Source organism: Nomascus leucogenys, chromosome 17 (assembly GCF_006542625.1).
Source record: "Nomascus leucogenys isolate Asia chromosome 17, Asia_NLE_v1, whole genome shotgun sequence".
In the NCBI taxonomy this organism is placed as follows: Eukaryota; Metazoa; Chordata; class Mammalia; order Primates; family Hylobatidae; genus Nomascus; species Nomascus leucogenys.
Genome location: NC_044397.1, coordinates 26,148,794 through 26,175,871, shown reverse-complemented (window position 1 = coordinate 26,175,871; position 27,078 = coordinate 26,148,794). Strand labels below are relative to the sequence as shown.

Genomic DNA, 27,078 nt, shown 5'->3' with positions numbered 1-27,078 from the left:
TATTATGTCAATTCATATAGGAATATAACTTAATTTGTAAAAAAAAATTACCTAAAATCCTGTTATGTAATTAACTAAAATCCTGTTATATAATCCATGGAAATAGAAATATGAAAAACCAGAAAGAATTAGCAAAATATTTTTTCTGGTTTTCCATGTTTCTATTTCCATGGATTTTTTTTCTTCGTGGAAATTATAAAATTAAAACACTGAATTCTTTTAAAATACTTGGAGACTTTTCTAATTTAGTGATATTTTAGTATATCATGACTTTTTTCATGACAAAATCCAAATAAAAAGTGGTTTTTAAGTTCATAACAATGATACTAATGAAAGTTTTAAATACTTCACAGTTTTTAAAAAAGAATTTTCTTCTAACAACTTTATTAAGCTTTTAAATATGTGAAAAATATTTTAAGTGAGGCAATATAAATAACGTAATTGGCAATTAGGATTTTAGGAAATATTTTTATATTATAATTTCTTTACTTGCTTCTTTATGTAGTTGATACAGTCTTATACATCACATATAGATTTTTTTTCTTTTTTAGAGATGGTATCTCACTCTGTCACCCAGGCTGGAGTGCAATTACAGCTCACTGCAGCTTCAGACTCCTGGGTTAAAGAGATCCTCCCATCTCAGCCTCTCAAATAGTTGGAACTACAGGTACACGCCACCACACCTGGCTAATTTTTTTTTTTAATTTCTGTAGAGATAGGGTCTTAATATGTTGCCCAGGCTGGTCTTGAACTCCTGAAGTCTTTTAGATAGACAGAAAGTTTCTACTTTTAAATTAGACTTACATCACTAGCAATATTCCTTGAACTTTTTGCAGCAACAATTGGGATGGCATCCGTTCTCAAATCATAGCCCTTGGCAATGGTTTTCTTCCAATCTGCTTTATAATGAGCCTTCAAAAAAGTAGAGGTTATTTTATTATTTGACATCATTAAAAGAGGAATGAAACAGAATGCCAAAATGTTTCTTATAAAACATGTCGTAATAGATCCCTTTCTATTAAGACAATCTATGAAGTTAGTTTTTTATGTATATAATTGATTTTATTTAAAAGGACCAGTAAACTGTATACATAGTATAATCTCAACTGATCAAAAAATGTATATGCTTGCATAACAAAGCAACAGAAAGGTAATGCTTTGACTGTTGGATAACAGAAGATTTTCATTTATTTTTCATAATTTTTTATGTTTTCCAACTTTTCTATAATAAATATATAATACTTTTGGAAAAAATTTTCTTGTAATGAAGCATTTCAAGCTTATAGAAAGATATGAATGCTAAAACTAAAAATCCAGATGTAGTACAGCTCAGCTTTAATTTATCTTAATGCTTAAATATTACTTAGAAAAATCTTTCCCCTTAATGAACCAAAAGCACAGGAATGTATAGTTGGATATGAAACAGAGCCTAAAAACACTGGAAAGAATGAATAAGCCATCTTTTAAGAAATTAACAATTTTATTCAAGTTTTATTATGTTTTTAAATTAGGACTTATCAATATTTTTTAAGAAAAGGAAACAATTCATAATAGTGGATTTAAACATTACCACCAATTAGATGTCTAGACTACTCCAGAGAGAGGCTAGTTACATACAAAAAAAGATTTTGTGAAGGAAACTAAACTTTTTTGGATGTTTTAATAAATAATTAAAAGTTGTAAAAAGCAATATTTTCCATACTACAGACTAGGCACTCTTGTGTTTTCCAATCTTGTCTGTCTCATGTTCCTTTTTTTTTTTTTTTTAAATGGGACATAACTTACTTGATTGACTTTACAACCCACTAATGAGTCACAGCCCATAGTCTGGAAAAGTCTGTGTTAAGCAAAATTTTACTGCGGCTCCCTAGGCTCATGTTGTATGGTTAAGGGTTTAATGTGGAGGCTCAGGGTCCACACTGAACTGCGCCCCCTACAATTGTCAGGGCAAGAGTTGCAAAGAACCAGAAAGCAGAGGCCCACATAGGCAATATTAGCACCGGGCCAAATACTCACGTCACTCATGTTGAGGGCGTTGACTTTGGCTTGAATAAACTGAGGCAATTCAGGGTCAATAGTGTACTTGTGCTTCAGTTTCTCTCCCTCCACCTTGTAGTTCAACTAGAAGCAAAGGAGACAGCATGCACATATCATTAGCTCACATAACGTAAATTTCATCAAGCAGAGACTCCTTTAAAAAGGAAGGCTATCATTTGTGTTTTCCATTTACGAGACAAATGCCTACTCTGTCATAAGGGAGGGGCCCTGGTAGATGCATTTATGTTCCCATTCTACTAGTATTTATTGGACAGCACTGTGGGCCAGACAGAGTGGTAAGTTCTGTGTTTAAAGAGGTGAGGAAGGCAGATCTGTCCTATTGGAGCTTATTGTCCAATAGAAAGGACAGACATAAAACATGTAAACTACAAACTATCACTAGAATTCGTGATGTGTTGTCAATGGAATAATTGTAGCAAAGAAACAAGGATGGTCAGTAAAGCCACTCTGCAGAGGTAACATTTATGCTCAAACTTGGAGAGAGGGGCGGAGGAAGAGCATTTGGGACCTGAGGCTGGAAATGGACTGGCCACCTTGAGGAACTGAAAGCAGTCCAAGTCACGGGGCTGGAATGTACCCGGGTAGACGTGGGGGTGGGGCGGTATTAGACAGAAGGTGCAGAAGGGCCACAGAGAGGAGGGTCTTTTGTCAAGTTGATGAGCTTAGATTTCACTTCACATTCAAGAAATTCCTAAGAGATTTTACGCATAAGACGGACATGCTTTGATTTGTGTTTTAAGACAGGCTCTTATGGTTGTTTGAGACCTCAGGAAGGGAGTCCAGATAACAGGTTATTGTAGTTGTCCATACGAGCCATACAGAAACTGGAAGTAGGGTTGGTGGCATTTGGGAGCAGGCTGGCTGAGAGATATTTAGGAAGCTGACTCAGCAGAGGTACTGGATGTGGGAGTTCACACAGGGAGGTGTTAACGGTGACTGCCAAGTTTCCAGCTTGAGTAACGAGGTAGATGTTGATGGCATTTATTGTGATGGGGAAGACTTTATATAGTGAGTGTACAGTTTGCCTAGCTAACTGGAAAAACACCATGAGAAGTGACATCTCACTCAGTACAAAAGAAATCAAGAAAACTGACACCATTTATTACTCCTAAGATAGAATTAACCCTTAGACATCTGTGATAATGTGGGGGCAGGAGCTAAAATCCATAGATCTTCAAATCCAAGGCAAGCAAACCATTTCCCCACCTTCCAAAATCTGGGGCTAAAATACAAAAAATCTTTCTTTGCTTTTTGCTTACCCCTCTCTTTCTGGTGGAGGCATTTTAACAGAACTCTAAAATTAACAAGTCATGTGAGGCCCTGAGCATTGTAATTAGCTTCTGACAGAAAGAATAAGAGTCCACATAGACGTGGTCTCAGAATGAGATCCCAGATGACTGCAAATAAACTGCTTATCTCCTCCCCAGAGACCTCATTCTAAGACTGCCTCTCAGAACATGGAGCTATTATGCGAGGGGATTAGGACATTATGCCTTCCCTATGTGGCTAGGTAGAAATATTGCAACCAAGAGCAATAAATAGCTTGTTTTGCAATTCATACAGAGCCACAGATAAGAATGGTAATAATGTCATTTCATATGTATAATGCGTATCTGCTTATGAATAGCACAGGCTCTCTATATTTGGAAAACAAAGCAAATTTGGAATAGTCCCCCATTTTCATCTCCCTGTTTTTCCCATGTTCAAGATCCCAGTTGCTTCAAAAGGCAGCCCTTTCTCTCATACCTATGAAAGCAGTTTATTTGCTAACATAGATGCATCCTCACACACTGAATTAAGAAGGACGGAGGAGCGGCTCAGACACGTGTGGTTATTTACGGGCAAATCCTTTTGAAAGGAAAGCACTCACATCACTTAGCTGCTTTGTGTTATGCTGAGCCAACACCATGCCCATGGAATCAGGCACACTTGTGAACTTGATGGTATCTGGGTGCTGTCGATACTTCCTCTCATTTAATGCATCGCCTGCTTTCTTGACCTTCTCCACCTCCAGGGAACCAATAGGGATCCATCCGATGCCCTTGAAGAAGCTGTTATACTCGTCTTTATACACATTCTGTAAAAGGGTAAGCTAATATGAGAAGATACCCTGGAGAATATTCAAGGGATGTTTCTGGGATCTGCAATTCTATCCAAGGGAAATGAATAGCAACTCTTCAGCATGCTCATGTCTGACTGTCTGTTACAGAGCTTATCTGGAGTGTGGTAAGAAGAAGAAGCTGTTCTGTTGTTAGAGTGCATTATACAACACAGAAGGGAATCTAGGTCACATATTTTCATGGGTACTGCTAAAAAAATTTTTTGTCACTTTTGACAATAAATTGGTACTTTCTATAATGGTTGTTTATCTTAAAGCATTTTTTTCAAGTCTCTTACTGTATTATGAAGCCTAATAAAATAGAGAGAAATGATCATGCTTTAGAGTGCATTATGCAACACAGAGGGGAATCCAGGTCACTATGGGTGCTGCTAAAAAATATTGTCACTTTTGACAATAAATTGGGCTTTCCTTTTGATTCCACTGAAGACTTCAAAACTAAATTACATCCATACTGTCCACCTAGGCTATGCTTGAGCTCATCTGGGGAGCAATATTTTCATCGAGTGCCAATATATGTATAACACTTCTTCCCTTTACAGAGGGCAATTCTAACAGAAATCTGGCTCCTGCAGCAGGAGATGCTCTGAATGTTAAACACCTTTCCATGCAGCTCTCCATAAATGATGTTGCAAGCACAAAGCACTCCTGGTTAATTTTAGATGACTCATTACAGAGATTTACATGGATGACATTGTGACCTTGAGTTAATAAAGAAAAAAAAAACACCTTTCCCAAATTCAGGAAGGATAGAAAATTCTTCTATTTTTGCATTTTGTATCTATCACCATTGCAGCCAACCCATCAGGAATACCCATCTCCTCTTGCTGTGAATCAAAGTGGCTCTCATAGTTAGTGGAATATAGTTTTATCTTTCATCCATAAGTTAATAAACATCAATGATTATGATACAAGCATAGAAAGCAGGCAAAAACAGCTTGTCTGCCATGCCTTTGGCAGTCTTTCAGTAATGGTTATTTATTCTAAAGTGCATTTTTCGAATAGCTTACTGTAGTATGAAGTCTAATAAAAGCAAGAAGTGATCATCCTTTAAGTGCAAACATCTCTGGGTCTGTTGTTACACATACTTACATCACTCTGAATTTGATTGACATTCCTCGTATGCTCAAGACTCATGGCGTCAGGTAGGTACGTGTAATGATGCAACGGCTGTTTGTAGTTGACATTGGTAGCCACATCCTGGGCCATCTTTGCAGCTGTGATGCTAACCATGTCCCCAGGGGTATGGTAGCTAGTTTTGGTGTTCTCATAGTTCTTCTTGTATTCACGATCAGACTGCAACTTTGCCACATTCATATAGTGGACTAGCTTGGGATCATCCTGGAGGCTTCTGAAACCCACATGCTTTCCCTTTGACTTCTCATAAGCTTCCTTGTATTTATACTGTGGAGGCAGAATTGGGTTAGCAAAGTCCTAGGCATTGATAGCATTAGTGCTGTAATTACATCCACATATAAAGACACTCAGAACTTTGTGACTTTCTCAAGAGTGTACAAAAAAATGCAAACCACAACCCCCTCCAAAAAGTTCAGTGAAAACATATATTGGAGTTACAAGCGAGTGTCACGATAAATTCAAGATCAGTTTATTTTCTTTGCTATGACTCCTACAGACGATTTGCATGTGGAACTTTATTTTAAACAAACTGAATTTTCACACTTAATATGAACATGACACATTCTAAATATAAGGCCAATATCTCTTGGTTTCATAGGTTTCATAGGTTTCAATTTAATATGTTATTTACATCACAAATATGAGTACCAGCTATAGGATAGCTGGGCCTTCACAGACTCCTTTTATCAGCAGCTGCTTTCCAAGCTCACTGCTGAAACAGCTGCAAATAAATTAAGGAGCCACAGTAAGGACCTGCTGTGGGGTTTTCCCATCAATAAAAACCTAATGGAAAAAGTTCTGCTGTCCAAAGTCTCTCACTGCTGGAATCAGCAATGGGATATAGATTGAGCAATCTTGTAACAGGTCAGAACCTCAGTTGTTATGCAAGAGAATTCAAATCCACTTAAACCCTGCAGACTTTCAGCTCCTGCTATTTAAGCCTTAATTCATAAATAAGAGTTTAGAAGGCAAAAGGATCGTCAAATAATTTCTAGGCATGTGAAAAATCACTGTGTAAGTGCTAAAAAAAAAAGAATAAAGTTATACTGTAGGCTTTCACTTTCTACTTAAACTAGAAATGTATTTCACAGTGATGTGCATTGTGTGCAGACCTTTGAGGAAGATGTTTTCAGTACCATTCCTACAAGGAAAGTAGTAGAGTTTTTACACCTCTATTTCCTATGTGGTCTGTGTACCTGGTTGGTTTCTTCTCTTTTCTCAAACCAAGATTTTATTCCCTGGGACAGCAGGTAACAGTGAACTCTGCAGGGCATGCATGCTTTCTAAAAATTTTTCTTTTTCCTTTTTTCTTTCTTTTTTTTTTTTTTTTTTTGAGATGGAGTCTCCCTCTGTTGCCCAGGCTGGAGTGCAGTAGCGCAATCTCGGCTCACTGCAAGCTCCGCCTCCCGGGTTCCCGCCATTCTCGGGCCTCAGCCTCCCGAGCAGCTGGGACGACAGGCGCCCGCCACCATTCGATCTCCTGACCTCGTGATCCGCCCTCCTGAAATTTTGGCCGGGCATGAGCCACCACGCCCGGCCAAAATTTTGTTTTTCAAAGATGGAAAGGAGTAGAAGTGTATACTTTTTCTGTTACAGGAAATGGGCATCAATTTACATGAATCAAAATTATATCCTAAAAAAGTGGACTTTTTCCTCTTTGGTTTATAAAAATCTGTACATTTTATATAACATCTTTTCAATACAATTATAATGCAGGCAGTCATTTGAATTTAATGTGGTAATGTCAGTCAGGGTGTTCCCACTGAAAATAAATGTGGGCTGTCAGGGAAATGTGTCAGTGAAGGTAATTTGGGCTGTGAATCAAAGGAGAAAGCCACTGTCAGATTTATGACAGCTCTACCAAGTGGGGTCAACTGAAAAGAACCACAAAAATGTTTCTAAAAGTGACAGGTTTTCCAAACAATATTTTGAGAATTTAAATGCCATTAATTTGACATATTTCTTTCAATGAGGTATCAATTTAAACAAGCATTTGATTACTTTTCAAAAAGGCAAACACCTAAATTTCACCTAAAATTTGTACTCACATCACTGGCAATGTTTCTCGATGCCTTGGCTGCAGTGATGGGAATAGCATCACCCAGCACATTGTTGCCCTTGGCTATTAAGTCATGCCAATCCCGTTTATAACAGACCTGGACAGAAAAGCAAACAGAATGTCCGCATCTGTAAGTGATTCCTCAGCTGCTGGGATTGTTTTGTTCTTTTCCAGACAGAAGTTGAAGGAATCCCCCATAGCACATACTGCTTTAGGAAATCACATTGGCAAAGTGTCACACTGTGTGTAGCATGAGATCATTGGACTCTGCACTAATTATTCACCTACATCTGGTTTTGACACATATTGAAGAGAGGAATGTTGAAAGACTGGATCCAGAGAAAAACAAATAGAGGTTCTAGAAACCATGGTATGTGAAGACCAACTAGAGACAATGAAGTTGTTCATTCTCATGAAAGGAACATCAAGAGAAGACCTGGTGGTCAGCTTTAGAAATTTTAGGGTTGTTATTTTAAAAAGGATCTCATTTATTCTTATGTTTCTGGAGGATAATAACCTCCCCCACATGCAAAACTAGGAAAACCAAGTAGAAGTTTTAGGGGAATAGATGGTGAGCTCTACATAGAGAAGAATGTTATGTCCTTTAAAGTTGTCCTACACTTGAAAAGGCCAACTGAAGAGGTAAAGAACCATCCTTATGGGATATGTTCCAGTAGGGGATTTGTGAGAAATGGGCCTAAATAAATTGTCAAGGCACCATCCTACTCTTAAAGTCTACGATTTTATTGTCAGGTCCGAATTTCACATCCCAGCAAAGACCCTACTTACGTCACTTATATTGTAAGCATTGCACTTGGCCTGGAGAAACTGAGGAAGATCAGGACTCATGGTGTATTTATGTTTCACATCTTCTCCTTTAGCTTTGTATAAGATCTGCAATAAAATGCATTTCACGTAGTGCAAAAAGGAAAATCTATTAATTGCTTGCTTTAAAGAGTTATTTTTAGCGCAATCACCCATGATTTTCTAGTGTTAAAAATCATCAAAGGCATTTTCCTATTTTTTTAAATAAAACAAGCATCTTATTATCTTTAATACCAACAAGTCTTGTGTGTTAAAATATAAAGAGAAAAAATCCTTAAGAAAATAGAAATTGTTCACCGCCCGAGATGAATGGAAGGTAAATTCAACCATGAAACCCTAGCAAGAATAATAGAATTCACCAAAGCCAAATCAATTCATTCTTGGCCTGTGAGTTAATAGCTCTTCCATTTTTGTTAGTTTCTGTTTTTTTATCCCTAGAGAGAAAATAGTAGTTAGAATAAGTCTTTCACTTCTGCTAAAAACTTTCCAAATTATAATTGTATCAATGAAAGCATACAATAATTTCCTCATAATGTAGAGGTGCTTATACATGAATCTAACATACTCAAAAGGCTCACTATTTCATATTTGCCCAATGTTGTTACTTTAAAGAATTATATATACTTTTGACTGAAAGATGTCAAAGTATGTGATGCAGAAATCTTACTGCATCCTCTTCCTGGTATTAGAAATACATTATTTAGTTCCTAAAACTAAAATAGAGCCAGAATCACAAGTAGATTTTCAATCTCATAATTCTCATTTATCATATATATCCTTATTTCCCGGGCAAGACTATGTGGAATATGACATGTAAACTGGTATGCGTGTACCCAAGATAAAATCTGACATGGCTAATAGCTAAATTAATCCCCAAATACTAAATAATTTCCTCTAGGACCCAAAGAGTTACCTCTAAGTCCTCATTGCCTTTAAGAACAATATCTAAGCAATGACAGATTCATGAATTCGACCTTCTATACAGCTCCTTCTCTGCCATTGCTACTGCCTTAGCTTCAGTCCAATTAAGCCTTCCTTGGATTTCGGTGACAGCCTTCTAATTCATCTTCTCACCTCCAGTCTCTCCTGTTTCCAAAGTCTCCACGCTTGGGGCCAGCATTGTGTTTTAAAACACAGGCCTGATAATGCGGCTCCGTGGATTAAACATATTCAACATCTCTTCTTACCTACTCCCTAATATCCAGACTCTAAAAATTAGCATACGAGTCCCTTATTAATCAGGTTACAGTCCTGAACATTTTGCTTTTACACTTTTTCATTCCTTTCCTACTGCTGTTATATTGTTCATTCCTTTTCTACTGCCGTTATATTGTTCCTTTTGCCAGGAATGCTTACTTCTCTCACTTGCCTGGGAAACTCTGGTAGGAAGTTACCCATGTACAAGGCACCTCCCTTAACATTTTCCTCTCCTGCGGCATTTGTCTCTCTGGATGACAATGCTCTGTTTGTAGCCATGTCTTTGTCTTATGCTTTTACCCTACATTCTTGTGAATTTCTATATCCCAAGAATCCTCATCTATTTCATCTTTACGCCATCAGCAGGTAATACAGTGCCTGGCACACGGTAAATGTTCAAAAAGCATTCATTAAATAAATAAACAAGTGAATGCTTTTGATCTTCTGTATATCAAACTTTCCTTTAGAAACTTTGACTTTAACCAGAGCATAGACGCTGCTCATGGACAGGCAGGCAAACGATACTTACCTCAATCAGACCTAAGTTAAAAAGTCTCTGTGATAATTGTGTATGCTGAATTCTTAGGAGCAAAAACATATATTCATATGTATTACTTCTCTGTATTAAGGTTTTATATATGAAAAGAAAATATGAGAAACTTAATATGGAACTGAATACAACAAATCTGCCAAAATAAAGTGTCTGGGATTTAAGCTTAAATTCTGTGTATGTATGTGTGTGCCTGTGTATGTGTGTAGTCCTAAAATAGAATTTTTTCACCGTGTCAAGTTTATTCAATAACACAATATTTCAAAGACAATTAAAAAGGAAAATTTTTTTAAAAAGGAAGATAAAAAGCAAGAGAGAAGAAAATGTTAGTGCCCAAACTACACATAACTATAATTTTTAAAAAATTAAACAAACAAAATAATAAATGTAAAATGGAAAGATATTAGCCCAGAAAAAAAAAATATTGGGCTGCTGTTTACTTTTCTAAAAAGCTTCCTCCATATCCTCTGTCCTCTCTATTTTGTTGTACTCACATCACTGACTTGCTTCGTGTTCTGTTTTGCCTGGACCATAACTGGGGAGTCCACAATGCTGGTAAATTTGAGGGTGTCTGGATGTTGCCTGTACTTCTTTTCATTCAGAGCATCACCAGCCTTTTTAACTTTCTCGACGTCGAGACTGCCAATAGGAATCCAGCCAATGCCTTTCATCCAGTTGTTGTAGTCTTCCTTGTAAACATTCTACAGCAATGAAGAAAAGAGGAGTGAGGGCCTAGGCCAGGGTTCTTTTCACGGCAGGCTCTGAACTCAACAGGGGGATTTCTTGAGGAGTAAATGACACTTACATCACTCTGTATCTGCATCATGTTCTTAGACAGCTCCAGGTCCATGGCGTCAGGCAAGTAGGTGTAATGATGGAGAGAATGCTTATAGTTGACATTGCTGACCACATCCTGAGCTTTCTTAGCCGCCACGACGTTGAACATATCATGGGGCGTGTTGTATTTGGTCTTTGCCTTCTCATAGTCTTTTTTATACTCCCGATCTGATTGTATCTTGGCCACGTTCATATAATGAACCAGTTTAGGGTCATCTTGAAGACTTTGGAAGCCAACCATTTTCCCTTTAGCTGTTTCATAGTCTTTTTTGTACTGAACCTATTGTAAACAAAGGTGGGCATAATTTAAAATGTAGTTTTGAGGGTTTTACTAAACAATGAAGCCATGATTTGAAGTAATTGAGCTTCCCAAAAATTCCTGTACTTCAATAACCAAACAATAAACAATCCACTTATATATGCTCTGAAATGTAGCCTGCTTAAAATAAAAATGTTATGTATTATGGAACCCATTTGATTGTCTATAGCTGTTTCTGCCTATCCAAGTGAGGTTGAGATGGGGCATTACCATAATTTGTATCAGTGACAAAATAAATCTTTATATTCTTCATTTGCATTTAGACATTGGTAGAGAAAAATGAAAAGATAAATATGTCACAATCTCTACCAATTATATTGTGCTACTAGAGTACAAGTAGCTGGATATTTAGTTTTAGAATTTTTAGTAGTAGTGGTAGGATGTTAACATTAATAATAGTAGAATTTAATAAGTCCTTGGATATTCAAAGGGAGACCCAGAGCCAGGAGGGGGTAAACACTAACTGGCTCTGGATAACAAAGTGAGGGAGACTGAGCTTCCTCGGAGACATGTGGAGGGCACTGTGGGACACTGAGAAGCAGAGACATGAGGAAAGGTTCATGGTATGTTGGGGCAGGAGTGGCTGGAGGAAAGCACCCACAGAGAAAGGGGGTCGATGAGAAATCCTGGGTGGGACAGGGGCATTTCAGAACGAGGACATTTGTTATTCAATCATCACATATTTACACTGGAGCGATGTAAACCTAATTTCAAACAATCAGTAAAGTGGTGTTTGGGACCCTGGGAAGTCAAAAGAAGGAGCTGTGTTTCATTTCTGGGTCATACAGAGCAGCAAGAGGAGACCCACAGGAGGAGGGTGCAGATGAGCTCAAGCCAGCCAGGAGCCAGAGGTAAGCAGAGAAACAAAAACCTCGGAGACGCCACAGAAATCATGCGGAGGGGGATTCCGCTTCCTATAGAATAACAGATGGGGGCTTGAGCCAATTTTATTTAAATCTCAAAGAGCAAAGTGACTTCAGTTCGCATCTTGGTTAAAGATAAATAGGATAAGAAATAAAATTCTTAACTGTAATAGAACCCAAAGACTGGCTATTAGAGGTGGTGAAATTGAGGCCTATTCACCTATCTATAGAAGTAATGAAGGAAAAAGGGAGAGGAAAGGGAAAGAAGGAAATCATATAAATTAATAAAGTTTTGAGATAAAATTTTACCATCAGGAGGCTATTATGATTTAAATGGTAAGTCACTTCTGGATCTCCACAAGAGAAGTAATGTGAGTTAGTGTAGAACTATAGATGAGATTTTTAAACGAGGGGGCTTGATTAGAACGGATCAGTAGAAGGTTATATAAATCCTTTTCCTCCAGAAAATTTAAATCTATTTAGGGAACTTTATTCCTGAATAGTTTTCAATCAGATTTGCTTCCAATTGGGGACCGCATGCCTGGAGACGTGGGTCATTGTCAGACCCCAAGCCTACCCACCCACATTTTCTAGTTGCCCACATATGACCACAGCTGGACTTACGTCACTCGCCGCCTGCCTGGCAGCTTTGGCAGCTCTGATAGGAATCGCATCAGTTCTCAGGTCATATCCCTTCTTGCTCAAGTCTTTCAAGTCTGCTTTGTACATATTCTGAAAGAAAAATGTCATTTAAGTACAACTTAGAGACTGTGTTAGTAAAGTCTGGACACACACATCAGCCCATGAGTCCACCCACGCACCTCACTGATATTGTAGGCATTAACTTTAGCCTGGATGAACTGGGGCAGGTCTGCTGGCAGGTTGTATTTGTGAATAATTTCCTCTCCTTTGGCTTTGTAAGCGATCTGAAAGAGATAAAAATGCATAAACAAACAAATAAAGCAGAAAGAAAATTTAATGGCACCAGAAAATAATTTCCTAATGGATCATATTTCACAGAGGTGGTTTTAGGAAGGACATCCTTTGTGCATCTGCATATTCATGTGCAAATATCTGTAGGCATTCAAGGTCACACATGCAGTTGCTTAGGATCCTGTCTCAATGCTTATTCAGTTTTGCAAAGATCCCTTGGAACTTGCAGTAGGAACCTCTGGGCCTAGCTCAGGAAAGTGTAACAGGGTAGAATACACCAACCACCTATATTATATTTTGTGGGCAATTAAAAGGACTTAGGGGTGGTTTTGATTATATATGATTTTTGTTTTAGCGCTGACTTAAAATATAACTGCTCCCCATTTGATATACTCATTCTTTCTGGTCTTTCCTAGAAATAGGCTTGAAGTTTTTGTTGTCATTAAGAGAAGTCCCTCTTAGCTTTTCCTTAGAAAGAAATGTCAAATGGCTAAAAGGACAGTCAGCACAATATATGTTACTGTAAATACAAGAATTAGGCATGCTTTATTAATGAACAGCTGGGGAATTGTACAGATGCTTGTGTAATTGGGTCTCTTCATATTGTATAATAACTAGAGGTGATCAGTACACTTGAAATACAAATGTATTTGTATTAGTTAACATCTATTAACATATAGATAGCATTAACACTTACATCACTCCTCTGGGCCTGGTTAATTTTAGACTGTACTATAATTGGAGCATCTTCAATCGAGGTAAACTTGAGTGTGTCTGGATGTTGGCGATACTTTTTCTGTTTGGCAAATCAAAAAGAGAAAAACAATCTTGTTTTCCATTGAAGATTAATATGTCAAAATCCTTGAAATTTATTTTGAAGTGACAAGGAAGAGTTTTTCATGATTTTAAAATGTAAAAACACTAGATTCTTGATTGGCTTGATGAATGCAATACAAAAATCAATATCTTTAAAAATCCATTTAATTGTGGATAGTTTGGGACAGCACAGACACATATACTGCTCTCAGGAACCAGACAGACTCCTTTCTTAATTTCTTGCCTATGCCCTCAGCTAAGGAGAATCTGGAAATATCAGTTTTCTAAAGGTTTAACAGAAAAGCAAGCAAGGAGATTGGAGTGTCTTTGCATGACACAAACAAGTTATCTTTTTACCTGTTACTCTATCAGCAAATGGCATCAAGAAGCTGTCCGGTTGAGGAAGGAGGAATTGAGGAACTAGGCCACTGCCCATGCTTTTGAGAGCTTTAACACAACACAGTCACCACTCTCCCTCTGACACACCCAGTGGCTTTACCTCATTGAGGATGTCTGAAGCTCGCTTTGCCTTTTCCATTTCTAAGGACCCAAAAGGCACCCAGCCACAACCTTTCATCCAGCTATTGTAGTCAGCTTTGTATTCAACCTAAAACACCAAGAGAAAGGTTACATTTCTTTGCTGTGTCATCCTCATTATGTAAAATCATCAAAGTTTTACCCAAAACAATGTTTTTGAGATTTCCGACCAGCTTCCTTACTGCAGACATTAAGGTTATTTTATATATTTCTTTGGTGAAATATAGTAACAGCTCTTAGATTTTTGCTTTCCTTCTAACTGGCATATGTTCCATTTCGTCCTTATTTCCAACTTAATGGAAGTCTGTGGTACTCTAATTCCAACCTGGAAAATGCTCAAGTCAAAGCCGCACTTCAAAGAGTCAGTGAAATTGTCAGTTAACCAAATGTGAGACGTTTGTTCCCTGGAACTTTAAGTATTATGTTTCAATCAAATTAAAATAGACGGCCACATTAAAGGTGGGTTATTTGCTCATTTCCTAATTTCCTAATTGTATAAGACTTAACAGAATTATTTGTACTAAGTATTTGCACACATGGCCCTTGATGTGTACTGGTCAACTTTGGAGTGTTTCTACATTGGCTAACAAAACACTTTAAAATAGTTGCACTCGTTAATTTGCGTAAGACAGCAGTTATTATTTGGAATTGGTCCTAGTTGAGGCAGTTACTTGATGCTATTAAAATGCTACTCTTGTTGTCTGACCATAGGTGGTGCCAAAAATTTACATTTTAGATACAAAATTCAAACTGTTGTTTTTTACTCTGGGCATTTTAAGTAGAATGGAAAATCAAGAAAGCATTTAGTTCCTGCCTGTCAGGGGCTTATGATCTATTTGAGATGAAAACACATAACAAAATCAAACTAATAACAAGTAGAATAACAATGTATAATATAGAATTGTTAGTGGTAGGAATGTAAAATTTTGCAGCCGCTGCAGAAAACAGTATGGTGGTTCCTCTACAGATAAAAAATAGAGCTACCATGTAATCCAACTATTCAGCTTCTGGGTTTATACCCAAAAGAATCGAAAGCAGGATCTCAAAGAGATATTCACATGCCCATATTCATAGCAGCATTATTCAAAATAGCTTAAAGGTGGAAGCAACCCAAATGTCTACAAACAGATGAATAGGTGAATAAAATGTGGCATATCGATACAATAGAATGTTATTCACCCTTAAAAAGGAAGGAAATTCTAATACATGCTACAACGTGGGTGAACCTTGAGGACATTTTGCTAAGTGAAATAAGCCAATCACAAAGAGACAAATACTGTATGACTTCATATATATGAGGTATCTAGGGTTAGTCAAACTTAGAAACAAAGCATAGATTGGTGGTTGCCACAAGCTAGGGGAAGAAGGAAAATGGAAGTTGCTGTTTAATGAATATAGAATTTCAGTCTGGGAAGATGAAAAGCCTCTGGAGATTGGTTGTACAACAACGTTAATATACTTAACACCACTGAACTGTACACTTGAAAATTGCAAAGGTGGTAAATTTATGTTATGTGTATTCTGTCACATTTTTAAAAATAGAATTGTTAGGATGAAGTATTCGGTTGTGTAGTTTGGACAAATGAATTTGCTTAAAGAAATTCTGATCTGCAGAAAAAAACAGTTATAAATATTTATGTTAAATCATACATTTTCTTTTCAGATAGCAATCTACGTAAAAATCATTGATAATGATGAATGTGATGATTATGATAATAGCGATGATAAATACTGAATGTTTATTGAGAACTCACCAGGGCCTGGCATCATGCTAAGTATTTTGCATGCATTTACATCCTCCAAACAATGTTTTTGATTTATTTCCATTTTACAGAGGAAGACTCTAAACTTAGCAAGATTGATATATTTCCCAGAGGGAAACAGTGATGGGGTGCATGCCAGATCAGTTCTTCCTAACCTTGAAGGGCATGCTCTTATAGAACCACAAGGGTCGTTTGCTTCATACATAGGACAATGCAGATACCTCCGAGAAGTGCAAAAACCTCACTCAACTTCAAAGTCCATTTCAGTTTCCATCTTTTTAAAAGAGGGGCTACAGAAACCCTGGTTACTCACATCGCTCTGTAGCGCATACGCCTTCTTGGCAAGGTCCACATTGATGCTGTCGGGCGGGTAGCTGTAACTGTGTAAGATGTGCTTATAATCAACGTCGCTGGCAATTGCCTGAGATTTCTTAGCTTGAGTGACTTGGAGCATATCAAGAGGTGCCGTGTAGACAGTTTTTGACTTTTCATAATCTTTTCGATATTCACGCTGTGAATAGGAAATTATCATTTATTATCACAAATCCTCAGTGGATTTCCAGAAAAGACAGAGATCTTTCATAAACAATAAATACAAGTTAGAGAGTCAAACATCTGAGTAGTTATTTTGCCCAAAAATGTGTTCATATGTTACATACCATTGAAACTCCCCCAAAAAGCACACATGGGCAGACCTTCTCAAATCAATGAGAAACTGTCTGGGTCACAGCAGACAATGGACAATAGCTTCTGCTTCAGTCAGGAACAGGAATGATTTTATTCTAAAACAGGGTTTCTCAAGGACCACTAACAAGTGTTACCATTATTAATGTAATTTAACCTATGAAGAGTTTTCAGTAAAGAAGCATTTTTTAACTGTAATGAAAACCATATGACAATTGGATTTTAATAGAATAACTACTTCATACACAGGGCTGTAGACTTAGTTTATTGGCTGTATAGAGTCATTTTCGAATGGATAGTCAACTGGTTTTTTAACCTATTATTGACAGGAGATAAGCCCCACTGAGAATCTCAAAGGTTGTTTTCATATCAAGTTCAATTTGGGCAACAATTTAAAAGAAGCTTCAGATTGCAGCAGTTAAAAGACTTCATAAGAGAAAAGTTTGAGAAACTGAGCCATTAAAATAACGTTGGCCCTTCCGTACAGCATTATAAACCAAATGTCCTGACTGGGCCTCAAGGACTCCCTTCATTGTCTGGTTTTCTGGAATGGTTAGACAAGGTGCTAATTGGTTCAAATTCCCAGCTTCATTGTATCCACTCACCAATTACTTTAACAGAAAAATTTTGACTCACTGCCTTTAAGAAAACTCTAAACTCATCCTAGTTCCCCATGGTCACATATGTGTTAGAGACAGTGACCCAAGCTGGCAAGTACAGATGTGCACTACAAATCTTCTGTAACAATTCCTTTTGCAAACGATCTGATCTTTGGGCTTTCTAAGGGAACTTGATCTTCCTTCTCATATTTTGTGGATGGTCACTTTCACTGAATACATTTATTACTTAACTATAAAATTGAGACCCTGGTTTATAAAAATAAAGTATGTTAACTTTGTGATAGTTTGCAACAACATTGAAAACAACAGTTTGTCTTCGTTAGAAATAAACTGATAAAGCAATATTGCAACAGCAGTAGGTGTGTGGAAGTATTTTTGAAGAAATTGTTGTTATTGTTTTGTTCATGTTCACACCAGCTGACACATACCAGTACATATAAAATGTTGTCAAAGATCCAAATGGCTTTAAAAGATTCTTTTTAAAAAGCCATTCATATTCTATATCTGCAGCTTAGCATTTTGCCTGGATATTATGTGAGAATGACTCATTTGCTATGTGTTTTGGTCAGCTATATCAATCAATTAACAAATATTTATTGGGCATTTATTATGTGCCTACTGCTGGGTTCTGTGATAGGAATAAAAACAAAAGATAAAAATACACATGCTATCAATGGGAAGTTATATCCTTCTTGAGTTGAAAAGACTCAACTAGTGAACAAGACAGTAATATAAGTGAGCACTATATACTGACATAATTCACTGTGAAGTTACTAGAGAAAATTACAGAATTAGAAGTTTTAAAGTGCTATGTAATGACAGAATAAATGCAAAATGAATTAAAGAGATATGTATAGATCATTATATAAAAGCATGGTTAAAACTAAATGATACAAATACCCTTCTCTTTCATCATAAAAAAACTAGTATCTGCAAGCTACACTGAACATTCTCAGTACTTTTAAGGGATTCTCTAAACATTTTATACACAATATATACTATAATTTGCAGTAGTAGATGTTTGTCTCTCTGTAGTAAGAATTTTAACTGGAAAATGTTACATGGCCCATAGATGAGCCTTAAGCAGCCCATGAGTTCACCAAAATTCAGGCAAAAGGCATGAAAAGAAATGTTCATTTTCTAGATAGATGATTCAAATCTTTTATCAGAGTCTCAGAGGGGTTTATAATCAATGGAGTCTTTTTCTTGGATCCAGACAAAACTCATTACTAAAGTCAATGAGGAACGATACTCTGTTAAGATTTTTGTGACTCATAAATGTCTTCCAAAGTAAAGACAGTTTGAAAATTATCATTCTAAAAATCATTTTTCAATTAGAAGAAAATATGAAAATATCTAGTGATGTTTTCCAAAATATTTTCAGAATACAATCAATATTCTATTAAATATTAATGCATACATTTTTCAAAGTGAAATGGACATCAAGTACAAATCAGTAATTTCTCCCCTCAAATGTGGGAGGCGCAATAATCCGGGGCATCGTTCTGAAGTTCTCTACAGCAGTACTTTTGTGAATGTGAAAGAGCCCATGCTCATGAAATTCTTTTCCACACTACTATCCTTGGGCATTGTAACCAGGAGTCCATCTTGAAAACAAGACAGATTCACAAAGACACTCACATCACTCTGGTTTTTGGCTGTCTTCAAGGAGTGCAGCATCTTGGGATCGTCGTTAATGCTGAGGGCCCCAATCATTTTCCCTTTGCTCTTTTCATAGTCTTTCTTGTACATCACCTGCAAAGACATCACACATGCCAGATCCCACTTACCAGGAAATGTCCCCAAGGCCACCCTGTCCAGGTCCCCAGGTCCCCAGGCCACACTCACATCGCTGGTGTTCTTGGTGTTGGCTTTGGCTGCCAACAGGGGAATGGCGTCCACTTTAATGTCAAACTTCTTGGCTTTGCTCTTCTCCCAGTCTTGCTTATAAACATTCTGGACAAGAAAAATTCAGCAAAGGAATGATAAGAACAACAGTGAAATCCAGTGAAAAAATAAAAACATATTGAAAATTTGTGTATATATAGACTTATTTCTCCTATGAAAACTATATTTATCAAATTGTAGTATAAGTGTTGATTTATCATCCAGTTTCTTCCTCCCTACCACTAAATAAGTATCAACTTCTCTTTTTAATGTTCTGTAAACTTTCTAAACCCTCTGCTATCCCGATTTATATAAGGATGCTATAAAATGACACTCACTTGGAGAAGGTGAAATGTGAAATTTACATGGGAAAGATGTTGTAAAACTCCAGGGAATTGCAGACGGGTAATTGGAGATCTTCTGACAGTAACAGAGACCATAGAAAATGAAATCTGATAGCTAAGTAGGAGTCTTAAGAGCATTTTGGCCTTAAAAGCTCCACTTACATGGTAACCATCTTAATAGTTGTTTATTTGCACAATTCCTAGTCTTGTCTTTTAAAATTTATAACATTTTCTCTTTTCATGCACACCAAACATAGGCTTCTGAGGCTTTGGTACTTACATCACTCAGATTATAGGCATTGACTCTGTGTTGGATAAACTGTGGAGCATCTGCTGGTACATGGCACTTGAACTTCTCACCTTCATGTTTTGCTTTGTAATTCAGCTGAAAAACAAAGGATATTTGAACGGTTCAGGGGAACTTCTTTGAATTTATTTAGGACAGCATATATAGCTAAGGCATTAGTGCCCTTTTTAGAAAAATGCCTCAAAGAGAAACTCAATTGAGTCAAAGTCTCGCACAGGATTCAAACTCTCATCCCGTTTCAGGGACTGTGGCACAGTCCTCCTTTATCCTTGGGGGATACTTTTCAAGACCCCCAGTAGCTGCCTGAAATCATAGATGGCGATGAACCCTATATATACCATGTTCTTTCCTATACAAATATACCTGTGATAAAGTTTAATTTATACGTTAGGCACAGTAAGAGATTAACAACAATAACTAATAAATAGAAAAATTATAACAAAACTGTAATAAAAGTTATGTGGATGTGATTTCTCTCTCTCAAAATATCTTACTGTATGTTTTCACCCTTCTTGATAAAGGAGGGACAAAGGGGGATGGTGTGAGATTTCATCATGCTACTCAGAACAACGTGCAATTTAAGACTTATGAATTGTTTCTGGAATTTTCCACTTCATGTTTTCAGGCCATGGTTGACTGCAGGTAACTGAAATTATGGAAAGCAAAACCATGGATAAGGGGGACTGCTGTGTAACCATACTTTGGGCTGCTGGCTGCCATTGCATAGATTCTGTTATATACACAGGAACACATTTCCAATCTATACTGCTAGGTTGTGTCTGGAGAACATGAACTTCTGTAATTAAAGCACTAAAAAAAATAATTCTAAATTAAATACTAGCACAGTTAAAAAGATATATAAATTACTCTTTTTTTTTTTTTTCGAGACAGGGTCTGGCTCCATCACCCAGGCTGGAGTACAGTGACACAATCTCAGCTCACTGCAACCTCCGCCTCCCAGGCTCAAGTGATCCTCCCACCTCAGCCTCCTGAGTAGCTGAGACTACAGGCATGGGCCACCATACCCAGCTAATTTTTTAATTTTTTTGTAGAGATGGGGTTTACCATGTTGCCCAGGCTAGTTTCAAACTCCTAGGCTCAACTGATTTGCCTGCCTCAGCCTCCCAAAGTGCTGAGATCACAGGCATGAGCCACTGCACCTGGCTGTGAATTCTTATTTAAAATATTAAACATAGAACTTTATTTAAATTTTTTAAAAGGTGACGTTAGGTCTAAGGAAGGGAGTGTGAAGAACGGATGAGGTTGTTTAATTTTGGAGCCAAACGCAAAAATGCACAAGATTGAGAACTATACAAGAAGTAATTCCAAGGCAGAGTCCATTGCCTACCTAAGCCAATAAGAAGAGTGACTGATAGTGACTGTGACCACATACAGCACTATATTTCTCTGCAGCTTGCTGAGTTCAGCTAGATCAGTGATGTTAGTGTTTAGCTGTTCTTTATTGGGACACAAAATATTAAGATCCTCGGAAAAGTGACACATGAGCTGAAATGACTTCTGAGTTATACTGATGCCGTTCTCCTCTTTACTAATTGGGTATGAGCTAATTTGTGTCTTTCAAACATATTTTATAGTAGGACAAACTGTATCTTCCACTTACCTATCTTGAGAAGGGTGTACTACTCTCTAGGACTTAGCTAGGTTAGCACCTTGCTGTTCAAAGAGTAGCCTACCAATCACAGCATCAGCATCACCTAGGAGCTTATTAGAAAGTCAGAATATGGAGTCCCCTAGATCTACTGAATTAGAATCTGCACTTCAACAGGGTCAGCAGGCGATTGCATGAATGTGGATGTCTGAGAAGCACTGCTGCTTTCCCCCTGATCTTGGCATGTCTGGACCACGCCTGTCTTAGACTTTCTTTGACTACTCAATCTAAAGTGCCTATCCAGTTCTTTCTTTGATATCATCCCACTTAAATTCTGTAGCATTATCCTATATTAGTTTTCTTATCACCGTTTGATGTCTTTCTTGTTACTGCGCCCTTTCTTTTTGTAAAGTCTTTGTTAGCAAATTCAAGAATCAGAAATATTTGCCTTGTCCTACACAAATAGATGCTTTTGTTGTCACTGTTTACTTAAGTTGGCATGAAGTTTTAGTGTGCATGTGACAGATCCTAATGAATAAGTAAGATAGTCCCAATAAAAATCAGTGAGTTATTAAAAAATATTTATTTTTATTATTGTCTAACACAACTTTCCTCAGGCTACAATTCAATCTAGCAGCCTCATTTGTGTTTTATTAAACAAATCTTGAAAAATAATAATATTGGGATGGTAGATGAGCCCATGAAGATTAAGCACGTAAATGCTTACATTTTAAATGAGCAAAGCACTCTGGGTCACCCACACTTGCATAAATCGAAGCACTTACATCACTAAGCTGTTTGGTGTTGAGCTGGGCTTGCAACAGTACAGGAGAATCAGTGACTGCCGTGAATTTGGTCTTATCTGGATGAACTTTGTAGGTATGCTAGAAAAGAAGATGTTCTTTAATGAAATTTATAATGTATTTATACATTATAATGTATCAGTATATTCTTGGTTATACATGCACTCACATAAAAAATGGTTCCAGGTCAAAACAGAGTTTATTTTGTTCCTGAAAACTTAGTTGATGCATTTACATTCTCACTTCTCTGTCTGTCTGTCTCTCTCTCTCTTTTTCCTTTAATCCCCACTTCCCAAGTTGCCTCTGGTCTGCCTACAGCAACTCAGCAACCAGATTAACCTTCCCCTGCTGAAGCCTTACACAGTGACTCTTTAGTGAACTTGGTACTCAGCCTCAACTGCACGTTGGCTTATGATCCCTACAGAATCCATCCTCTCCTTCATCTCCAACCATTTCACCTCTTACTACTGCCTTCCTCCCCAGTAAATTTCAGCCACCCCATCCTTTCAATTCCTTAAATGCTGAGCTTGTTCTCTCCTTAGGCCGTTCTTCCCTGCTGCTGTCCCCCTCACCTTGGCCTGGCTGGTCATGCTTGTTTTAGACCTTCCTTGACCACCCAACCTAAGATGCCCATCCGGTCACTCTCTCATACGTTGTCCTATTTTAATTCTGTATCATTATCCTATATTAGTTTTCTTATCATTGCTTGATATCTTTCTTATTTCTGTGCTCCTTCCTTTGTTTATTACTTGTCTCCTCCACTCCAGTGGGAGCTCAAGAGGTGGCTGGCTTTTTCTCTTTCTCAGCACCAAGGAAAGTGCCTGGCCTAGGATGGCTTCTCACATAGAATTTGTTAAATAATGAACACCTATCTTAAATCTGTATGTCCTTCTTTTGCCCCAAATTCATGTAGATATAAACTAATGAAAATTAAGATTTTTAAAATCTGAAATTTTGTAACAAATGGCTCTCCTCAACATAATTGTTGTGTTCCCCAGTTCCACCCCAAAATCAAAATGTAAAATGTAATTATCTCCTTCTAATCACTAGATATTAGCATGTAAACTCCTGCTAAATTTACCACTAGATGTCATAAGAATCCCAAGCCCAATTTCAATAATTCAGGGCAGCTAACTTACATCTTTACACTGGTCCAGCTTCTTGATTGCTTCATATTCTTGTGTTATTGTCTGAGGGAAATAGCATTTTCCTTTATCTTCTTCATATTCTGCTTTGTAACTTTTCTATAATGAGAAAACCAAAAATAGATCATGATTGTTATGGTTCTCAAACAATGTCACTGTGAGTCATGAACCATTGTCTTCAAACTTACGTCACTGTTTTGAGCGGCAACTTTCATGCAGTGTGTGTGATATGGGTCCTCCATGCTGCCTACATAATGTCCCAAAATATCCTTTACATATAAGTCTTTATATTTAGCCTGAAAAATAAAACAAATGTAATTCAAGTTAATAATCATTTGTCAAATGGTAGGAAAGCCCTCCTACCCGAGAGGTAACCGTGGCTTTTCGAACCTCACTGAAGTTCTTCAGCTGAGTATCAAGTTGATATTTTGGGGTCTCGCAGTAATTCATACTCTTTGCCTTTGTCTTCTCATAGTTTTCCTTGTATAATCTCTGTTAAAGGAAAAAGAAATTAAACCAAAAATAAAGAAAAATATATCTCATAAAGTAAAAGCCATTCATGTCATTGCTGCACTTTAACTGAAGGGGCAAAATTTATGTTTTCTCACCATCAATTTTCCACAAAGCAGAAAAGCAGAATAGATGTGGTAGAGGCTCATGCCTTATATAATCTCATCTGCTAATAATCATAAAGATGTTTATGTTACTTGTCCTAATATTTTTTCAGACTGAATAACTTAAAGCACACCAATGCTGCTATTTAAGCAAGTTTTTGTCTTAAAATAATTCATTTGAATATGTTTAAAGAAAAATGAGTTTCGCTAGGTGCAGGGGCTCACACCTGTCATCACAGCACTTTGAGAGGCCAAGGTGGGCAGATCACTCAAGGCCAGGAGTTTGACACCAGCCTGGCCAACATGGTAAAACCCCGTCTCTACTAAAAATACAAAAATCAGCCGGGCATGATGGCACATGTCTGTAATCCCAGCTACTTGGGAGGCTGAGGCAGGAGAATTGCTTGAACCTTGGAAGCAGAGATTGTAGTGAGCCGAGATTGTGACACTACACCCCAGCCTGGATGACAGAGTGAGAGCCTGTCTCAAAAAATAAAGAAGGAAAGAAAAATGAGTTTAAGAATTGATGCAAAATGAGGTAAAAGGTATAAGGTGAACCTTAGATAATTAAGCACAGTCCTGGAAGAGTATTCTGTTGAGCAGTTGGTGAAAATGCATTTTGTAACACCTCTGGAAGCTGGCTTTTAACATTAAGACCCAACAGTTTTCTTTAGAGCAATAATAAATGAAAAGATGATTTGTCTGTATTTCTTTTTTGCTAGGAATTAGGAAAGTAATTTCTGTGAAGAGTTTTATCTTATTTTTTATTTTTTTGCTTGATTTCCAACTTTTAAGTTCAGGTGTACATGTGCAGGATTGTGGGTTTGTTACATAGGTAAGTGTGTGCCATGGTGGTTTGCTGCACAGATCATCCTGTCACCTAGGAATTAAGCCCAGTATCCATTAGCTATTCTTCCTGATGCTCTCCCTCCTCCCCGACCCCCAGCCTCCAACAGTGTGTGTTGTACCCCCCATGTATCCATGTGTTCTCAACATTCAACTCCCCCTTGTAAGTAAGAACATGAGGTATTTGATTTTCTGTTCCTGCATTAGTTTGCTGAGGATAATGGCTTCCAGCTCCATCCATGTCCCTGCAAAGGACATGATCTGATTTCGTTTTATGGCTGCATAGCATTCCATGGTGTATCCGTACCACATTTTCTTTATCAAATCTATCATTGTTGATTCCTTGTCTTTGCTATTGTGAATAGTGCTGCAATGAACATATGTGTTCATATATCTTTATAATAGAATGATTTATATTCCTTTGGGTATATGCCCAGTAATGGGATTACTGGGTCATATTTTATTTTTAATAAATATGTTAAAGTCTTTAAAATAAGATCGATATTCTATAAATTTCTTAAAATAAAATGTTTTGCTTTTGAGTTTATGTCTTATGTAGTTTTTCTTACTTTGCCCTTAAACTAATTTCTTTACTTCTTTTCGTTTTTCTATATATATATTTTTGCAAACTACCTTAATCAGTTCAGGGCATTGGGTGAATATATACATGCACATGTACCTATACTTACACATATTAAGCTCATTTCTAGGAAAAATAATAAAAACAATGATATTGCCAGAATATTTTTCCTCCTAATAAAACAGAGGGCATTAAGGAGATTAAGGAAACTTTTGCAGCATTCACTGGTATCAAAGGCATCAACAAGAATAAGGAAGTTCATCTTCCTTTAGCACCTGGGTGAAGATTTCATGTGTGATTTGTCATCTTGAATCCAATATTTCAGTTAGGCTAACGTCCATCCAAGGTTATATTAAACAGCAACTTTGTGGCCACGTCTGAAAATAGGGGTGAATTACAAAGACACTCACATCACTCTGGTTTTTGGCCACCTTCAAGGAGTGCAACATCTTGGGATCGTCATTAATGCTGAGGGCTCCAATCATTTTCCCTTTGTTTTTTTCATAGTCTTTCTTGTACATCACCTGCAAAGACATCACACATGCCAGATTCCACTCGCCAGGAAATGTCCCCAAGGCCACCCTGTCCAGGTCCCCAGGTCCCCAGGCCACACTCACATCGCTGGTGTTCTTGGTGTTGGCTTTGGCTGCCAGCAGGGGAATGGCGTCCACTTTAATGTCAAATTTCTTGGCTTTGCTCTTCTCCCAGTCTTGCTTATAAAGATTCTGGATAGAAAAATTCAGCAAGGGAATTGGCAAAAGTGATATGCATGTCATGACCTTTAAAGACTAATGAGTAACTAAATACCTCGTCTTAATATAAAATAAATGGGCCCTTTTATTGTCTAGGAAATCATGCATATTTTAAATATTTCTTCTCAAGCTGGAGCTATTAATTCTCCAAGATTGGGCTTCTCTACTCCCTATGAGAATTTTTTATCAAATTAATTTAATTCTAGCTATTATACTCATATTTGATTCCTAACACTGAATGTTTTATAGAGTAGCACATATATTCTAAAGTTAACTTACTTTTTTATGATATAAAGGCATCAATTTCATTTGACCTCTAAGTTCTCTGCAAAGGTTATCTCATAAATCATTACAATACTCATTGATGCCAGATAATCTTAGTACTCATTTATAGAATTATTGAAGAAATAGAGAACCCCAAGGATAATTTAACTTTTCTATAAAATGAAGTTTGAAAAATGAAGGATAGAAATGGGTATCTGGACTTCTGCCCTTTCAATCCCCTATATCTTTATTCATGCAAGTTCTCATACATGTAGAAATAAGTATCATTTGTGTGAAATAAGGGACATTATAAGCCCAGGGAATAAATGAATTATATATAATTTAAATGAATATATGGCTAAAAGATCTACCATTAAAATTTGCAATTAAGCATACATGAGAGGTAGCATTCTGAGGGCTGGTTACAATACTATATTACGATTATCTAATTGTATGAAACTACTTATAAGATTGCTACACACATTTTGTAAGGTGAATTCAGTTATATTGGCAGAGGCACAGGAACATGATACAAATGTTAACAGTTCTTCCCATTTTTAACATTAATCTATTCATTGAATTGCAACAAAGCAGTTCAAAAATAAAAGCA

The 27,078-nt window shown here is 37.1% G+C and overlaps 1 protein-coding gene across 2 annotated transcripts in view; it reads right to left on the bottom strand.

Annotated features, from left to right (window-relative positions):
* Positions 1-27,078, bottom strand: part of NEB (nebulin) — a 230,402-nt gene that overhangs the window by 171,157 nt on the left and 32,167 nt on the right. For both annotated transcript variants that reach the window (XM_030797596.1, XM_030797595.1), the window contains exons 19-40: positions 26,070-26,177; positions 25,863-25,976; positions 23,803-23,904; positions 23,601-23,708; positions 23,407-23,511; positions 22,250-22,348; positions 19,829-19,933; positions 19,166-19,273; positions 18,959-19,072; positions 16,327-16,524; positions 14,213-14,320; positions 13,595-13,693; positions 12,786-12,890; positions 12,589-12,696; positions 10,751-11,062; positions 10,440-10,646; positions 8,163-8,267; positions 7,363-7,470; positions 5,270-5,581; positions 3,929-4,135; positions 2,017-2,121; positions 805-912 (exon numbers count right to left, since the gene is read on the bottom strand). In XM_030797596.1, coding sequence (XP_030653456.1) covers positions 805-912; positions 2,017-2,121; positions 3,929-4,135; positions 5,270-5,581; positions 7,363-7,470; positions 8,163-8,267; positions 10,440-10,646; positions 10,751-11,062; positions 12,589-12,696; positions 12,786-12,890; positions 13,595-13,693; positions 14,213-14,320; positions 16,327-16,524; positions 18,959-19,072; positions 19,166-19,273; positions 19,829-19,933; positions 22,250-22,348; positions 23,407-23,511; positions 23,601-23,708; positions 23,803-23,904; positions 25,863-25,976; positions 26,070-26,177 — 3,045 coding nt within the window. The remainder of the gene's footprint in view (positions 1-804; positions 913-2,016; positions 2,122-3,928; positions 4,136-5,269; positions 5,582-7,362; positions 7,471-8,162; positions 8,268-10,439; positions 10,647-10,750; positions 11,063-12,588; positions 12,697-12,785; positions 12,891-13,594; positions 13,694-14,212; positions 14,321-16,326; positions 16,525-18,958; positions 19,073-19,165; positions 19,274-19,828; positions 19,934-22,249; positions 22,349-23,406; positions 23,512-23,600; positions 23,709-23,802; positions 23,905-25,862; positions 25,977-26,069; positions 26,178-27,078) is intronic.